The sequence below is a fragment of the Lithobates pipiens genome, unplaced genomic scaffold (genome assembly GCF_037356315.1).
Source record: "Lithobates pipiens isolate NorthernLeopardFrog02 unplaced genomic scaffold, aLitPip1_a1.2 Scaffold_1, whole genome shotgun sequence".
Classification (NCBI taxonomy): domain Eukaryota; kingdom Metazoa; phylum Chordata; class Amphibia; order Anura; family Ranidae; genus Lithobates; species Lithobates pipiens.
The window spans coordinates 231,235,210-231,253,157 of record NW_027507685.1 but is presented as its reverse complement, the minus strand read 5'-3'; the positions used below and the strand labels follow the sequence as shown (position 1 = coordinate 231,253,157).

General features: G+C 42.1%; 1 protein-coding gene across 1 annotated transcript in view; it reads left to right on the top strand.

Moving 5' to 3' along the window:
• The window catches only part of TAP2 (transporter 2, ATP binding cassette subfamily B member), an 89,692-nt gene extending 80,519 nt beyond the window's left edge, over window positions 1–9,173 (top strand). Inside the window, exons 11-12 of the mRNA XM_077484601.1 lie at window positions 8,590–8,726; window positions 8,813–9,173. Coding sequence (XP_077340727.1) covers window positions 8,590–8,726; window positions 8,813–8,998 — 323 coding nt within the window. The 3' untranslated portion in view covers window positions 8,999–9,173. The remainder of the gene's footprint in view (window positions 1–8,589; window positions 8,727–8,812) is intronic.
• Window positions 9,174–17,948: the final 8,775 nt, after the last annotated feature.

Here is a 17,948-nt window from a genome sequence, read left to right as displayed (position 1 = left end):
CAACTTTGTCGGACCGTGTGTATGCAACACCAGTTTCGGAAAAAATCCAATGGATTTTGTGATCGGAATGTCCGACCGTGTGTACAAGGGCTTAGAGGTAGTAAACACTTTTTTCCTATTTTTTCCTGCAGGAGAATGGCACGGCTGGGCGACACGACGTTATGTTATGTCGCTTCTCCCTGTGGCCACTAGGGGCGCATGCGCGCCGCCTGAGGCACGTGCACGCTCCCGTTGCTCGCCCCCGGAGCTGATGCAAGTGCCCAGCGGGCATGCGCGCTGCCTGAGGCACGTGCACGCTCCCGTTGCTCGCCCCCGGAGCTGATGCAAGTGCCCAGCGGGCATGATGACCGCCGGCACCCGCGATTGCTCGTGACACAGCAGGGTGAAGAGACTGATTGTGTGTTAATACACAGTATGAACACTGATCTCCTCCCCTAGTCCCATCCCCCCTACAATTACAATACACTCTAGGGAACACAGTTAACCCCTTGATCGCCCCTAGTGTTAACCCCTTCCCTGCCAGTGACATTTACACAGTAATCAATGCATTTTATAGCACTGATTGCTGTATAATTGTCAATGGTCCCAAAAATTTGTCAAAAGTGTCCAATTTGTCCGCCGCAATATCGCAGTCCTGTTAAAAATCGCAGCTCGCCGCCATTACTAGTAAAAAAATAATAATAAAAATGGCATAAATCTATCCCCTATTTTGTAGGCACTATAACTATTGTGCAAACCAATCAATATACGCTTATTGCATTTTTTTGGATTTTTTTACCAAAAATATGTAGAAGAATACACACCTGACTAAACTGAGGAAAAAACAATTTTGGGAAAAAAAAATGTGGGACATTTATTATAGCAAAAACTAAAAGATATTGAGGGTTATTTACAAAGGAAAATCCCCTTTGCACTGCAAGTGCACTTGAAAGTAAAGTCGCTGTAGAGCTGAGGGGGACATGCAAGGAAAATAAAAAAACAGCATTTTAGCTCGCACATGATTGGATAATAAAATCAGCAGAGCTTCCTCTCATTTTAGGTCTACCCCTTAGATTTAGAGCGACTGCACTTCCCAGTGCACTTGCAGTGCAAAGTGGATTTTCCTTTCGTAAATAACCCCCATTGTGCTTTTTCAAAATTGTCGCTATTCTTTTGTTTATAGCACAAAAAATAAAAACCACAGAGGTGATCAAATACCACCAAAAGAAAGCTCTATTTGTGGGAACAAATTTTGTTTGGGTACAACATCGCACGACCACGCAATTGTCAGTTAAAGCGACGCAGTGCCAAATTGTAGAAAGTGCTCTGGTCAGGAAGGGGTTAAAATCTTCCGGGGGTGAAGTGATTAAGGTAAGTTTCTCATAATATGCTAGAATGCGATGCGTACTAGCATATCATTATAGTAACTTTCAGGGAGATTTTTTATTTTTTTTTTACTTTTATTCGGAAACTTTACTGCCACTTTAAAATGGTACATTTTGTCAGTTTAAATATTTTATATGTTTTCTATTTTCTATTGTGAAAAAAATATGGGTTTATGAGATTTGCAAATCATTGCATTTTGTTTTTATATAGATGTTACAGTGCACCCCAACAGTTTTTTGGAATTGGGGTTGTACATAATTTTTAACCTCTTCCCGACCACTATATACTGCGGCAGGACGGCTGCTCTGCCCCAGATCATGTACCTAGTAGGTGATCTGACACTTTCGGGTCTGAGGTGCGCGCGCCCGCTCTCACTGTGATCACACACAGCAGAAGCTCAGCAACGGGTACCACAGACTCGATGTCCACCGGCACCCGCTGATTGTTTAGTACAGAGGGAGAATGGCATCCTGCCTATGTAAACAAGGCAGACCATCGTTCCGTCATTAGCAAAGGCATTGATTCTGTGTTCCTGCTAGGCAGGGACATGGATCTTTGCCTTCCCTTAGTAGAAGCACCCCCCCCCCACAGTGAGAAAGCATTAGCTGTGTTGGCTCCGGCTGACTTTTTCTTACCAAAAGTCCGGCGGACTTAGAAAGAAGTCTTGACTCAAAATTGTTCGCCGGACTCGGCAGTCCAGCGGACAATCCGCCCGTCTGTGTGCTAGTCCGCCGGACTTTTCAAATGAACGGACTTGCCCACACACAGAGTAAAGTCCATTAATTTTGAACGTGACTCCAGGTAGACGGAACTAGTGAAGGAAGTCAATGTCGCCGCCTCCATCGGCGAGATTGACACATTGCGAGCCCCGTCGCCTGGTATCGATTTTAAGGGGAACCCCATGCCGAAAAAATGATGTGGGGGTCCCCCCAATGTCCATACCAGACCCTTATCCGAGCACGCAGCCAGCCCAGGCAGGAAAGGGGATAGGGACGAGCGAGCCCCCACCCTGAGCCGTACCAGGCCGCGTGCCCTCAACATGGGGGGGTGGGTGCTTTGGGGAACGGGGGCCCTGCGGCCCCCCCACCCCAAAGCACCTTGTCCCCATGTTGATGAGGACAAGGGCCTCTTCCCGACAACCCTGGCCTTTGGTTGTTGTGGTCTGCGGGCGGGGGAATCCAGGAGCCCCCTTTAATAGGGGGGGCTGCAGATCCTGGCCCCCCACTCTATGTGAATGAGTATGGGGTACATGGTACCCCTACCCATTCACCTGGGGCGAAAAAGTGGTAATAAAAAAACACACAACACAGGTTTTTAAAGTAGTTTATTAGTCAGCTCCGGTTGTCATCTTCCAACTTCGGGGGTCTTCTCGCTGGGCTCCTCCGGTATCTTTTGCTGGTGGAGGAGCCCGGCTTTCTCGTTCGTCGTCGTCGCCGACCGGGGGTGAAGAAGATAGCGGAGGAGCCCGGCGAGAAGACCCCCGAAGTCGGAAGAAGACCCCCAGAGCTGTCTAATAAACTACTTTAAAAACCTGTGTTGTGTTTTTTTTTATTGAGACTTTTTTCCCCAGGTGAATGTATAGGGGTACAATTACCCCTTACTCATTCACATAGGGTGGGGGGCCCGGATCTGGGGGTCCCCTTATTAAAGGGAGCTCCCAGATTCTGATAAGCGCCCCGCCCGCAGCCCCCGACAACCAATGGCCAGGGTTGTCGGGAAGAGGCCCTTGGCCCCCTTCCCCAAAGCACCCCCCATGTTGAGGGCACGTGGCCTGGTATGGTTCAGGGGGGGCACTCGCTCATCCCCACCCACTTTCCTGACTGGCCGGGCACCCGGATAAGGGTCTGGTATGGACCTATGCCGTTTTTTCGGTGTAGGGTTTCCCCTTAAAATCCATACCAGACGACGGGGCTCGCGAGGTGTCAATCTCGCCGATGGAGGTGGCGACATTGACTTCCTTTATTAGTCCCGTATACCTGGAGTCACGTTCAAAATGAACGGACTTTACTCCGTCTGTTGGCAAGTCTCATTTGGAAAGTCTGCCGGATAGTCTGATCGTGTGTACGCGGCATGAGTCACTGATCGCCACCATTACTAGTAAAATAAATAAATAAATAAAAGTATCCCATTGCTTGTAGACGCTATAATTTTTGCGCAAACCAATCAATATCCGCTTATTGGGATTTTTTTTTTTACCAAAATTATGTAGCAGAATACATATTGACCTAAATTGATGAAGAAAATTTTATTGGATATGTTTTATAGCAGAAAATAAAAAATATTGTTTTATTTTTTTCAAAATTGGCTGTTTTTTTTTAATAGTGCAATGAATAAAAACCGCAGAGGTGATCAAATACCACCAAAAGAAAGCTCTGTTTGTGGGGGGAAAAAAAGGACATCAATTTTATTTGGGTACAGGGTCGCAGGATCGCGTAATTCTCAGATAAAATAACGCAGTGCTATATCACAAGAAATGGCCTGGTCATAAAGGGGGTAAATCTTCCAGATCTGAAGTGGTTAACCACTTAACAACTGGCCCATAGCCAAATGACGGCTACGGGGCGGTTGTTTAACTCTGAGAGGCCATCGTATGACGTCTTCCCAGAATTCCGCTCTCGCGCACCCCCTGGGGCGCACACTCGAGAGCATCCGTGATACTCTGCAATACCCAATACCCTGCCAATACTCTGCAATACCCAGCAATACTCTGAAATACCCAATACCCTGCCAATACTCTGCCAATACTCTGCCATTTTTTATTTTATTTCAGGCTTCCCAGCCTAGAGGTGAGATGTGGGGTCTTATTGACCCCACATCTCACTGTAAAGAGGACCTTTCCTGCCATATTCCTATTAGAAGGAATGTTTACATTCCTTGTAATAGGAATAAAAGTGATCAAAAAATTTATTTTTGGGGAAAAAAATGTCAAGCTAAAATAAATAAAGTAAAATGAACAATAAAAAAAAATAAAAAATTAAAAGCGTCCCTGTCCCATTGAGCTCGCATGCAGAAGCGAGCGCATACGTAAGTCCCGCCCACATATGAAAACGGTGTTCAAACCACACATGTGAGGTATCGCTGCGAACGTTAGAGCGAGAGCAATAATTCTAGCCCTAGATCTCCTGTGTAACTCAAACACATGTAACCAGTAAAAAAATTTAAAGCGTCGCCTATGGGGATTTTTAAGTAGCGACGTTTGGCGCCATTCCACGAGCGTGTGCAATTTTGAAGAGTGACATGTTAGGTATCTATTTACTCAGCGTAACTTCATCTTTCACATTATGCAAAAACATTGGGCTAACTTTGCTGTTTTGTTTTTTTTAAGCACAAAATTGTTTTTTTTCCCAAAAAAAGACGGATTCGAAAAATTGCTGCACAAATACCGTGCGTGATAAAAAGTTGCAACGACCACCAATGTATTCTCCAGGGTGTTTGCTAAAAAAACATATATAATGTTTTGGGATTCTATGTAATTTTCTAGCAAATAAATTGTCCTGGGTGCTCCAGAACACCTGATGGCGCTCCCTGCATGTTGGGCCTCTGTATGTGGCCACACTGTGTAAAAATCTCACACATGTGGTATCGCTGTACTCGGGAGTAATAGCAGAATATGTTTCGGGGTGTAATTTGTGGTATGCATATGCTGTGTGTGAGAAATAACCTGATAATATGACAATTTTGTGAAAAAAAAAGGAAAAAAAATCTTGATTTTGCAAAGAATTTTAGTAAAAAATTACAATTTCAAAAACCTCATCATGCCTCTTACTAAATACCTTGGAATGTCTTCTTTCCAAAAAGGGGTAATTTGGGGGGTATTTGTACTTTCCTGGCATGTTAGGGTCTCAAGAAATGAGATAGGCCGTCAGTACTTCAGGTGTGATCAATTTTCAGATATTGGCACCATAGCTTGTGGACTCTATAACTTTCACAAAGACCAAATAATATCCACCAATTTGTACTTATTTTTACCAAAGATATGTAGTGGTATAAATTTTGGCCAAAATTTATGAAGAAAAAATTACTAATCTGCTAAATTTTATAACAGAAACGAAGAAAAATTCTTTTTTTTACAGAATTTTCTGTCTTTTTTTCTTTTATAGCACAAACAAATAAAAAACCCAGCGGTGATTAAATACCACCAAAAGAAAGCTCTATTTGTGTGAAAAAAAGGACAAAAATTTAATATGGGTCCAGTGTTGCATGACTGAGTAATTGTCATTCAAAATGTGAGAGCACCGAAAGCTGAAAATTGGTCTGGTTATTAACCACTTCAGCCCAGGACCATTTTGCTGGCCAAAGACCAGACCACTTTTTGCGATTCGGCACTGCGTCGCTTTAACTGACAATTGCGCGGTCATGCGACGTGACTCCCAAACAAAATTGATGTCCTTTTTTTCCCACAAATAGAGATTTCTTTTGGTGGTATTTGATCACCTTTGCGGTTTTTATTTTTTGCGCTATAAACAAAAATAGAGCAACAATTTTGAAAAAAAACACATTTTTTTTACTTTTTGTTATAATAAATATCCCCCAAAAATATATAAAAAAAAATTTTTTTCCCTCAGTTTAGGCTGATACGTATTCTTCTACATATTTTTGTAAAAAAAAATCGCAATAAACAATTATTGATTGGTTTGCGTAAAAGTTATAGCGTTTACAATATTTTGATGCACCTGTCCTGAGGAGCTGCAGGCAGGAGTTTTTAGACGAGGCCGCCCACGGCTTAGGCCTAGTCCACGGCGTCTGGCCTCGAAGACTAGGCCGAAGCCACGGCCTCGCTTAAAAACTCCTGCCTGCAGCTCCTCAGGACCGGCGCGGTGTCAGCAAAAAAAAATAGTTTTGCTGAAAATTTTAATCGATTTGACCTCTCAACTTGATTGAAGATTTAAAGCGATTTTTTCCCCCAGACCTAGGACCTGCTATGGATTTTGGGAGGCACCCCACACTTTTATTTTTGCATGGGTTTGCTACTTAAAATTGATACCAGAAAGGGCCTGATATGAATTTTGGGGTGGACCCTACACTTTAATGATATTAATATTACTATTACTGCTAAATGTTTAAATCCACACTACAACTGGAGGTTTGCTCAGCCGAATTCCCCACTTCTGGATCCCGCCTTGTCCAAGTGGCCTACGCTCTTCTGAGCACAGCCCCTTGGTTCCACCCCTACCCACCTCCCAGTACTGCCCCAAGTATCATCTTGTGGTGATAAATAATTAGTATGGATAATAACTAGAAAACCAGTGCACTAGATCCCCTGAAGCCAACAACAATAGATTCCCAGTACCAATAGACCCCACCCCAGCAACAATATGTCCCCTCAGCAACAATAGACCCCATACCAGCAACAATAGATCCCTCACACAACAAAAGAGTCCCCGACCCCAGCAACAATAGGTCCCCCCAGCAACAGTAGGTCCCCCCGGCAACAATAGATCTCTCACACAACAATAGACCCCACCCCAGCAACAATAATTCCCCAATACAAAAATAGATCCCCCCCCACACACACACAGGAACAATGGACCACCCACAACAAAATACGACCCCCAGAAACAAAAGATCCACCCCAGCAACAACAGATCTCCCAGTGGACAGCATCAATAGACCCTCCAGCATACAGCAACCATAGACCTCTTCGCCCCTGTACACACGGTCGGAGATTTCGACAACCAAATCCGTCGGATTTTGTCTGTCGGATCTGTGCATACACACGGTCGGACCAAGTTGTCGAAAAGTCCGATCATTCAGAATGTGATGACGTAATTTCGTTACGATGGGACTACATTCAGGCTAGTAGCCAATAGCTTTGATGTAGGAATTTGATCTGAGCATGCGTGGCACTTGGTCCGATCAAAATTCTCTACACATGATCGGAGTATGTCCGATCGAACCAGTTGGTCGGAAAATATTTCCAACAAGTTGGAAAATTGGGTCTGACTGATATTCCGTTGGAATCAGTCCGATGCATACCACACACAGTCGGATTATCCGACAACACGGTCCGATAAGACACATTCCGACGGATTCTCTGACCATGTGTACAAGGGCTTCCTCAATAATAGATTCCAACAGCAACAATAGACCCTTGCACAAAATAGATCCCCACCAGTGACAATAGATCCCCCAGTAGCCAGCATCAATAGACCCTCCAGCACACCCCACACCCCTTGCTATTACATGCCAAAACTGCGTTCCCACGCATTCCCGCTGAAAAAAAGCCCTGCGAACACCCATTCATTTAGCTGCTCACACAGGAATCTCCATAGACTGTACACAGTGCAGAGGTCTTCCCTCATATTTTATTTCTCTTGGTCGAATGTTCTTTGCCTTCAGTGGCTGTTTTCTCTATTGGTGATAGTTAACTTCCATGGTCAAATGTTCTTGGATACTTTTACTTTATTATTGAGCGTTAGGAAATGTTACATTAGTCCTGAAAAATGCAACATGTAAACTATTATACACAAACAGTATTACAGACATTACGGGTATTATGCAATACGCTTGAATGTTGCAGCATTCGCAAAGCAATTTTTTTCTAGATCCCTTACTTAATGTGGAAAATATATTTTTACTGAAATTTTGTGCTTGATAAACCATTGTACTGATCTTGTGTGACATAAAAAATGTCACTACCACCATTTTATTCTCCAGGGTCTCTGCTTTCAGCATATATGATTTATATATGAAAAAAATATTTTTTAAACCTGTGTGCAAAAAAATAAAAATAAAACTCCAGTGTCGAAAATTATTAAACCATTCTAAAACCAGCAGGAAATTAGTTGTACTGATCTTGTGTGGCATAAAAAATTGGCACTACCACCATTTTATTCTCCAGGTTCTCTGCTTTCAGCATATATGATTTATACATGATAAAATTATTTTTAAACCTGTGTGCAAAAAAAAAAAAAACTCCAGTGTCCAAAAATTATTAAACCATTCTAAAACCAGCAGGAAATTAGTTGTGCTGATCTTGTGTGGCATAAAAAATTGGCACTACCACCATTTTATTCTCCAGGTTCTCTGCTTTCAGCATATATGATTTATATATGATAAAATTATTTTTTAAACCTGTGTGCAAATTATTAAACCATTCTAAAACCAGCAGAAAATTCACATTTCTTATCTTTTCCCAAGATTCAGTGCAGCTTTGAGGTCAATTTTTTGCTTGATGCCTCTGAAGCAGCTTAAATGGATCCTGTATGTCCCTTTTTTTTTCAGATGTTGGCAGCAACGGGGCTCAGATGGGTGCTGGGCAGAAGCAGCGGCTCGCTCTTGCCCGCGCTCTCTCACGGCGTCCCAAACTTCTAATTCTAGACGAGGCTTCAAGCTGTCTTGATGTTGACACAGAACATGAGGTGAGTCAGTGCAGCCATTCTTCGTATATCCTCTTGGTCAGTCTTGTGTCTTCTCTGAGCACATTCATCTTATGTGTCTCCTACAGATCCAGCAATCTCTGCAGAGTATTCCAGATCTCTGTCTGCTGATCATCGCCCACAGGCTGCGCACTGTACAAAAAGCTGACCAGATCCTGGTCCTGGAAGAGGGGCAACTGGTGGAGTGTGGGACTCATGACGACCTTGTAAAGAAAGGAGGAATCTATCAAAATCTCCTTCAGAATCACGACTAAGATGGACCTTTTATTGATGGACAATGGCACGCAAACTGCATAATTTTTTTCCCGAATCCAAACAGGTTGTCTTTGTTTTGTGAGAGATGACGTGAAGTAATTAAGCATTGTGCTTAAAGAATACATAGGGGGTCTATGTAGGAAAAATAAAATGCAGTATAAACGTGACAAACAATCACACATCTCCAATGAAACAGGTCATATTTTGTGTCATATAATTATCTCCTAAGATCGTAAACGCCATCTAGTGGTCGTAATGTGTTTTTTTCTTTCAAATTGAGTTATTTAAAAAATACTGCATTATGGCCACTAGGTGTCACTTTCAAACATAGGAGATTATTATTATTATTATTATTATACAGGATTTATAGCACCGTCAGTTTACGCAGAGCTTTACAACTTGAGGGTAGACAGCACAAATACAATACACTTTAATACAGTAGTAATTAGAGGGCCCTGCTCGTTAGAGATCATTTATATTACCCAAAATAGGGCATGTTCCTTTGGGGCTGTGGGAACGTTGGTTACACTCATACACAAGGCTGGACTTACCATTGGGCTTGACTGGGCTCAAGACCATGGGCCTCGCCCAATAGGGGGCCCCGCCGAGATACATAGCCGAGTGTACTCGGCTCGGCTCCGCTCACAGTCACGCTCAGTCCCGCCCTATGAGGGACATAACACAGGGACTGGGCGTGTACACTCGGCTACTATCGGCTCCGCTGCCATCTTGCTACACTCCACACTCGTCCACAGTAAGGATACACTAAGAAGGGTTAAAGCGGACATGTTGTTACACCCACCGGAGTTTTGCATTGTACATGTATTTATAACATTAAAGTTAGTATATAGTGAAATACAGTACTTACAACTCCGTCTGACTATTTAGATGTTGAATTTTAAAAGCAGCGAACTTCTGACTTTACTGTTATAAATACATGTAAAATGCAAAACTCCGGTGGGTGTAACAACATGTCCGCTTTCCCCCTTCTTAGTGTATCCTTACTGTGGACGAGTGTGGGGTGTACCAAGATGGCAGCGACGGAACATCACTTCTGTAGCAAACTGTGATGGGTCACCGAATATGTTGTTACACTGCTGAGAGCCGCCGAGATACACAGGACTTTGTATCTCAGCAGCGCCATTTTTAAAATTCAAGACTGCAAATGACACTGGGACAAGGCTGCAGATGGATGGGCTAGGTTGCAGATGGACACTGATAAGGCTGCATTGATGGGCATTTAAATGTAAGTTTTTCCTTAACCTTCCCTCCTAAAAGTTTTTTTTCCTTAAAATCCCCTCCTAAACTTGGGGTACGTGTGTTATACACCGGTAAATAGGATAATGTATAGAAGGTATAGAACAAGTTCCCCCACAAACGGGGTTTTTAGGCAGCAAAAAACAGTACTAATGCATGTCAAAATAATATGAAAAGTATTTTAATATTTGGTAAAAAACATTAGCTCCACCTGAGCAGTTTAAAAGCGGACTCTTATATACAGAGTACAAAGATATCAATGGGCGTACATTAACAGACACAACTATAAATTACACTGTATATTATAATAACAGTAAAAATATATATAATTCTAACGCGTTTCAACCCCCAGAGATGTATAGAAGGTAGGGCCCGAAAAGTGACGCAAGCCCAGGGGCCCCCACCACCCTATGTCCTGCCCTGCTCATACAGTAACGTTTTTTTGTTTTTTTTACATAGTGTTACAGTTAGCAACTAAATCAAGTTTGTAAATGTCCACAATACAAGAGTAAGTGATAAATGACAAAAAAGCAGAAACCTTTGGCAAGTATTTCTTATTTTGAGAATAGACCGCCTAGCTGTGCAAAACCTGCTGATCTCCAGGAACCTGGCATTCTGGGAACACCTAATCCTGAACCTGGTCATTCTCCAGGCATTTCCCCAATGCATGCACGGGATTAGCCCCATTGTAACTATACCAACTTGATCATCAAAAAAGAAAAAGAAAACAAGCTAATTATTTCTTCCCCTGACCTTCCCTTGTTCAGTTACTATGAACCATTGGTTGCACTGAAGGTTGCACCATGCTAAATGATTGGCAGGAGGTTTCAGTTAACTGGATGTGCTGTAAAAGTATACTTTGGCTGAAAAGAATTATATAAGGTGTGAAATGTAAGTACATCCAAGCGTAGTAAGTGCAAAGTCCAAAGTCTTGAACAATTAAAAGTCCCCGGTATTAGACAGCAACAAGAACCCAACGTGTTTTGGCCACCAAGCCTTGCTCCTAGCCAAAATGAAAAGTCCACATGAGACAAGCGTCTCCTTATTAATCTAAGCATAGATTATGGTGAAAAATACATAAGTAGTGGTTATACGTCAGCAGGATCAGTAAATTCAGAAATGGCTGAAGTTATTTGGCAATCTTGACTTCTCCTGTAAATGTCCAAGTTTGATATATCCCTCCCACCTCTCAAGCTCCCCCATTGGTCATTAAATATAATGGGCTGTAATGGTGGCCAACAGAGAGGCTCTCCACCAAGTGGACAGTCTGGGGGTGATGAATTTAGGTGAAGTAATGTGGAGTCTTTCTTCAAATCTTCAGCGGAATTTCAAATAATTTGCACAAAATTAGATGTTTAAAGCAAACACACATTCATTACACTTTAGTAAATCGGTCACTCTGACTTTAGCAACATTGCAGTGTTTTCTTAGGCTGGCCATAGACAGTACAAATCTCGGCTGGAACCACGCATGGGCAGGCTGAATGTACCAAGTAGAATGATCGATGAACTTGGGTACAACCAGCCTGATGGATTCACTTGCGATTATCACTAGCAGCTGCTATAGCCGCTAGCAAAAATCAGTCTTCTCCCGGTGGGGGCGTTTAGCCCCCCACCGCCCCCCTCCCCCCTGCTCAGCAGGAGGGATTCCCCTGTCAATACTGTCTGGTTGCAAGATAAAGGTGTAAACCCATACTTAGTGACTGTATGGTTTCTAAGCTGCATATATTCCTCGATCTACAAATAATTTTAGGATGTAGGAATACTAAACCAGTGCACAGACTTTGTGGGGTCTCTTGATAAAAAAATTCAGCCGTCAAAAATAATCCCAATATTATGTCTATTTTTTTATGATCGGCAGCTCCATCTAGTGGCCATAATGCAGTATTTTCCTAATATGGCTCAATCAGTAAAATACCTCACTAGGGCCACTAGATGGAGCTATGAACATATTACAGGGCTTATTCTTGAAGGCCGTGCAAATGCTGAGACATTGGCTCAGCAATTTGTTTAAAAAAAATAGACCCCTAAGTATCCACGCATAGATTGTTACAATAGCCCATTTTTAGGCTGTAAGGAGCTTCATAGATATGGGATATCACGCTGTATGTATATACTGACTGAAACATATACTTCTCATATACTGCTTTTTGGAAAACATTGAAAACAGTCTGAGACTTCTTTATCGATCCAAAATCTATTTAATAAATTGTGTATTTTATTTTTCTGCTATTATCTGAGATTTGGAAATTGCCGAATGCAATGATACCTTTTTTAAATAGTCTGTGTAAGAAGAAACTGTAAATATTGTATTATAAAAATATTTCCTCAAAATGTTATATTGTTTTTTTTTTCAGAGAAGTGATATTACAATTGTAATAATTGTATACAGTTGTGCTCATAAGTTTACATACCCTGGCAGAATTTATGATTTCTTGGTCATTTTTCAGAGAATATGAATGATAACACAAAAACATGTCTTTTACTCACGGTTAGTGTTTGGCTGAAGTCATTTATTATCAATCAACTGTGTTTACTCTTTTTAAATCATAATGATAACAGAAACTACCCAAATGACCCTGATCAAAAGTTTACATACCCCGGTGATTTTGGCCCGATAGCATGCACACAATTGTCACAAAGGGGTTTGAATGGCTATTAAAGGTAACCATCCTCACCTGTGATCTGTTTGCTTGTAATTAGTGTGTGTATATAAAAGGTCAATGAGTCTCTAGACTCCTGACAGACCCTTGCATCTTTCATCCAGTGCTGCACTGATGTTTCTGGATTCTGAGTCTTGGGGAAAGCAAAAGAATTGTCAAAGGATCTGCAGGAAAAGGTAGGTGAACTGTATAAAACAGGAGAGGGATATAAAAAGATATCCAAGGAATTGAAAATGCTAATCAGCAGTGTTCAAACTTTAATCAAGAAGTGGAAAATGAGGTGTTCTGTTGAAACAAACCACGGTCAGGTAGACCAAATAAAATTTCAGCCACAACTGCCATGAAAATTTTTTGGGATGCAAAGAAAAACCCACAAATAACTTCAGATGAAATACAGGACTTTCTGAAAACATGTGGTGTGGATGTTTCAAGATGCACAATAAGGAGGCACTTGAAGAAAGATGAGCTGCATGATCGAGTCGCCAGAAGAAAGCCATTACTATGCAAATGCCACAAAGTATCCCACTTACAATATACCAAGCAGCATAGAGACAAGCCTCAAACCTTCTGGCAAAAAGTCATTTGGACTGATGAGCCCAAAATTGAGATTTTTGGCCACAAAATGCAACATTTGGAGAGGAATCAACAAGGCCTATGATGAAAGGTACACCATTCCTACTGTGAAACACGGAGGTGGATCGCTGATGTTTTGGGGATGTGTGAGCTATAAAGGCACAGGAAATTTGGTCAACATTTTTGGCAAGATAAATGCAGTACGTTATCAAAAAATACTGGAGGAAAATTTGCATTCATCAGCCAGGAAGCTGTGCACGGGACGTACTTGGACATTCCAACATATCAATGATCCAAAACACAAGGACAAGTTGACCTGTCATTGGCTACAGCAGAATAAAGTGAAGGTTCTGGAGTGGCCATCTCAGTCTCCTGACCTCAATATCATTGAGCCACTCTGGGGAGATCTCATACGTGGAGTTCATGCAAGGCGGCCCAAGAATTTACAGGAAATGGAGGCTTTTTGCCAAGAGGAATGGACAGCTTTACAATCTGAGAAGATAAAGAGCCTCATCCACAAATACCACAAAAGATTTCAAGCTGTCATTGATGTTCAGGGGGCAATACATGGTATTAAGAACTGGGGTATGTAAACTTTTGATCAGGGTCATTTGGGTAGTTTATGTTGCCATTATGATTTAAAAAGAGTAAACACAGTTTATTGATAACAAATGGTTTCAGCCAAACATTAACCATGAGTGAAAGAAAAGTTTTTGTGTTATAATTCATATTCTCTGAAAAATGGCCAAGAGTTGCACATTTGATTGACACCATAAAAACGCGGTGCGGTTCTGCCACGATTGTCAGAGACAAACCGCATTACATTAAGCTTGTGGTCCAAAAAAAGTTCAGGAGCTTTTTTTGGGCGAAATGTTTCACATGATGCGGTTTGCCGCAATTACGACAAGATTTATTGTGCAACAATCGCAACAGAACCGCATCGCATTTTTAGGTCCTGTTGAAATGAATGGCATCTGAAATGTGCATTGCGTGATTTGTCATTCACACCTGGGCATTTTGAAATCATGGGCAGAATCGTGTGAATGCAGCCCAAAGCTCCGATTCTGCCCGTGTTTCCAAATCGCACTAAAATCACAGCCAATCGTGCAACATGTGTCTGGGTGCCATTTACTCTTAATGGCTTCCCAAATGCAGTGCGGCTTTGCTGCGATTATTGCACAACAAAGCACGTACAAAAGGAGGTTAGCAGCAGGTCAACTGCAACTGTCAGTGAATTCTGAATGATCACAGAAGAATCTCAAACTGATGTCAAAAGCATTCCTCTATAGCAGGGATCTCCAAACTTTCTAAACAAAGGGCCAGTTGAAGGTCCTTCCGACTTTAAGGGGGCCGGACTGTGGTCTTTGGGAGTAGAAAAGGTCCCAACGTCAGTGCAACATAGATAATGCCCCATCGTTGTTTCAGTCTGAGTAATTGTGCCCCATCAGTGGTGTCCATGGGAGGAATTGTGCTCCATCATCTGGGTCGCTGGGCCATATTGTTGGTGTCATTGGGGAGGGATTCTGCCCCATCATTGGTGTCATTTGGAGGAATTGTGTCCCTTCATTGGTGTCAGTGGGAGGAATAATTCCCTATTATTGGTATCAGTGGATGAAACAGTGCCACAAGGGCCGGAAAAAAGCAAGCAAAGGGCCACATCTGGCCTCCCAGGCCGCAATTTGGAAACCACTGCTCTATAGCCTAAAGCCTGTTCATCATGGTCCTCAACATAGTGAAGGAGAGAAGTGGAACTGTCAAGTAGCATGCACAAATCTCCAACCTAAACTCAACTTTTATTGAGAAAAAAACATTCCCCTCTGGGTGATCTGTGTACATTGCAAGGATTTTAATAAACTTTGTTACAGACTCCTACCTTTTGTTATTCTGAAGAAATCACTGTGTGCTTCTCTGTGTCCATGTGGTAAGGTAAGTGAATCTAATGACAGTGGATTCATAAACATTAATCAGCTGCTGCACTTGCAGGACTCTAATGAGAAAAGTGGCAGGGTCTGCAATTGCGATTTCCTTTTGGGAGTATCTCACCAAAAATAACATTTTTGTTGAAGGGGATGCCTCATATTTGACTTGTATCTTGGTGCAGACTTCTGGGAAAATCAGGGAGCCAATCACGCAAGCAGGAAATGATGTTTCTGGGGGGCGTTTTGTACATCATCCTGTGTACAGAACACCTCCAGGTGGCCATATTGCATTTTTCACAAAATTACAGAGCTGCAGATTGTAAAGGAAACGTCATTTTTACTAACATGCAATTACAATATGACTTGTGTCACAAATGTATAGGCTATATTATTTTAATTTTTTTTATTTGCTAATTTAAAGATATCCTTAGTGTCCAAAAAATAATCCATACACATCCACTACTTTAAGTGTTTGTAAAGGTATTTAAAAAAATAATAAAAATAAATGTTATACGTACTTGCTCTGTGTAATGGTTTGCACACAGCAGCCCTGGTCCTCCTCTTCTCAGATCCCCTGTTGGTGCTCTGGGCCCCTCCCACCCACCTATTGCCCCAATAGCAAGACATTTGCTATGGGGGCACTTGTATGTGCTTGCTCCTGAGCTAGCTGTCTGTTTCCATAAGACACAGAGAGTAGGGGCTCAGCCCCACCCCTGCTCCCTCCTCACTGGCTCTGATTGACGGCAGCCAACCAATGGCTCCTGCTGCTGTATCTCAGCCAATGAGGAGGGAGAGAGCTGCTGCTCTCGTGCACATCACTGAATCGAAATCAGGCTTAAGTAAATATTAGGGGAGCTGTGAGGGAGCTGCACACTGAAGGTTTTTTTTTACCTTAAACCTTCATTCTATAGAACCACGTTAATGGCAGTATAATCTACTTCTTTTTGAGATCTGTTGTCTATAAAATTTTTTTGCTAGAAAATTACTTAGAACCCCCAAACATTATATCGTTTTTGTTTTTTTCAGGCACCTTACAGAACAAAATGGCAGTCTTTGCAATACTTTATGTCACGCCGTATTTGTGCAGTGCTGTTACAAGTGCAATTTCTTTGGAAAAATATACTTTTTTGAATTAAAGACAACAGTAAAGTAGGCCCAATTTTATTTATATTGTGAAAGATATTGTTACGCCGAGTAAATTGATAGCCAACATGTCACGCTTCACAATTGCCTGCTTGTGGAATTGCGACAAACTTTGACCCTAAAAAATCTCCATAGGCGATGTTTAAACATTTCTACAGATTACTGGTTTTGAGTTACAGAGGAGGTCTTTTGCTAGAATTATTGCTCTTGCTCTAATGATTGCGGCAAAACCTCACATGTGTGGTTTGAACACTGTTTTTATATGCAGTGTGACTTATGTATGCATTCGCTTCTGCGCGCCAGCTCGGCGGGACTGGGCGTGTTAAATTTTTGTTATGAAGCCCATAAAAAGCTTTGGTGCAACCAATTACCTTCAGAAGTCTCATAATTAGTGAAATAATGTCCACCTGTGTGCTATCTAAGTGTCACATGACCTGTCATTACATAGACACACCTTTTTGAAAGCCCCCAGAGGCTGCAACACCTAAGCAAGAGACACCACTAACCAAACACTGCCATGAAGACCAAGGAACTCTCCAAACAAGTAAGGGAAAATGTTGTTGAGAAGTACAAGTCAGGGTTAGGTTATAAAAAAATATCCAAATCTTTGATGATCCCTAGGAGCACCATCAAATCTATCATAACCAAATGTAAAAAACATGGCACAACAGCAAACCTGCAAAGAGACGGCCGCACACCAAAACACACGGACTGGGCAAGGAGGGCATTAATCAGAGAGGCAGCACAGAGACCTAAGGTAACCCTGGAGGAGCTGCAGAGTTCCACAGCAGAGACCGGAGTATCTGTACATACGAGGACAATAAGCCGTACGCTCCATAGAGTTGGGCTTTATGGCAGAGTGGCCAGAAGAAAGCCATTACTTTCAGCAAAAAACAAAATGGTACAATTTGAATTTGCAAAAAGGCATGTGAGAGACTCCCGAAATATATGGAGGAAGGTGCTCTGGTCTGATGAGACTAAAAGTACATTTTTTGGCCATCAAAGAAAACGCTATGTCTGGCACAAACCCAACACATCACATCACCCAAAGAATACCATCCCCCCAGTGAAACATGGTGGCGGCAGCATCATACTGTGGGGATGTTTTTCAGCAGTTGGGACTGGGAAACTGGTCAGAGTTGAGGGAAAGATGGATGTGCTAAATACAGGGATATTCTTGAGCAAAACCTGTACCACTCTGTGTGAGATTTGAGGCTAGGATGGAGGTTCACCTTCCAGCAGGACAATGACCCCAAACACACTGCTAAAGCAACACTTGAGTGGTTTAAGGGGAAACATATAAATGTGTTTGAATGGCCTAGTCAAAGCCCAGACCTTAATCCAATAGAAAATCTGTGGTCAGATTTTAATTGTTATTATGGTTTAATTTATTAA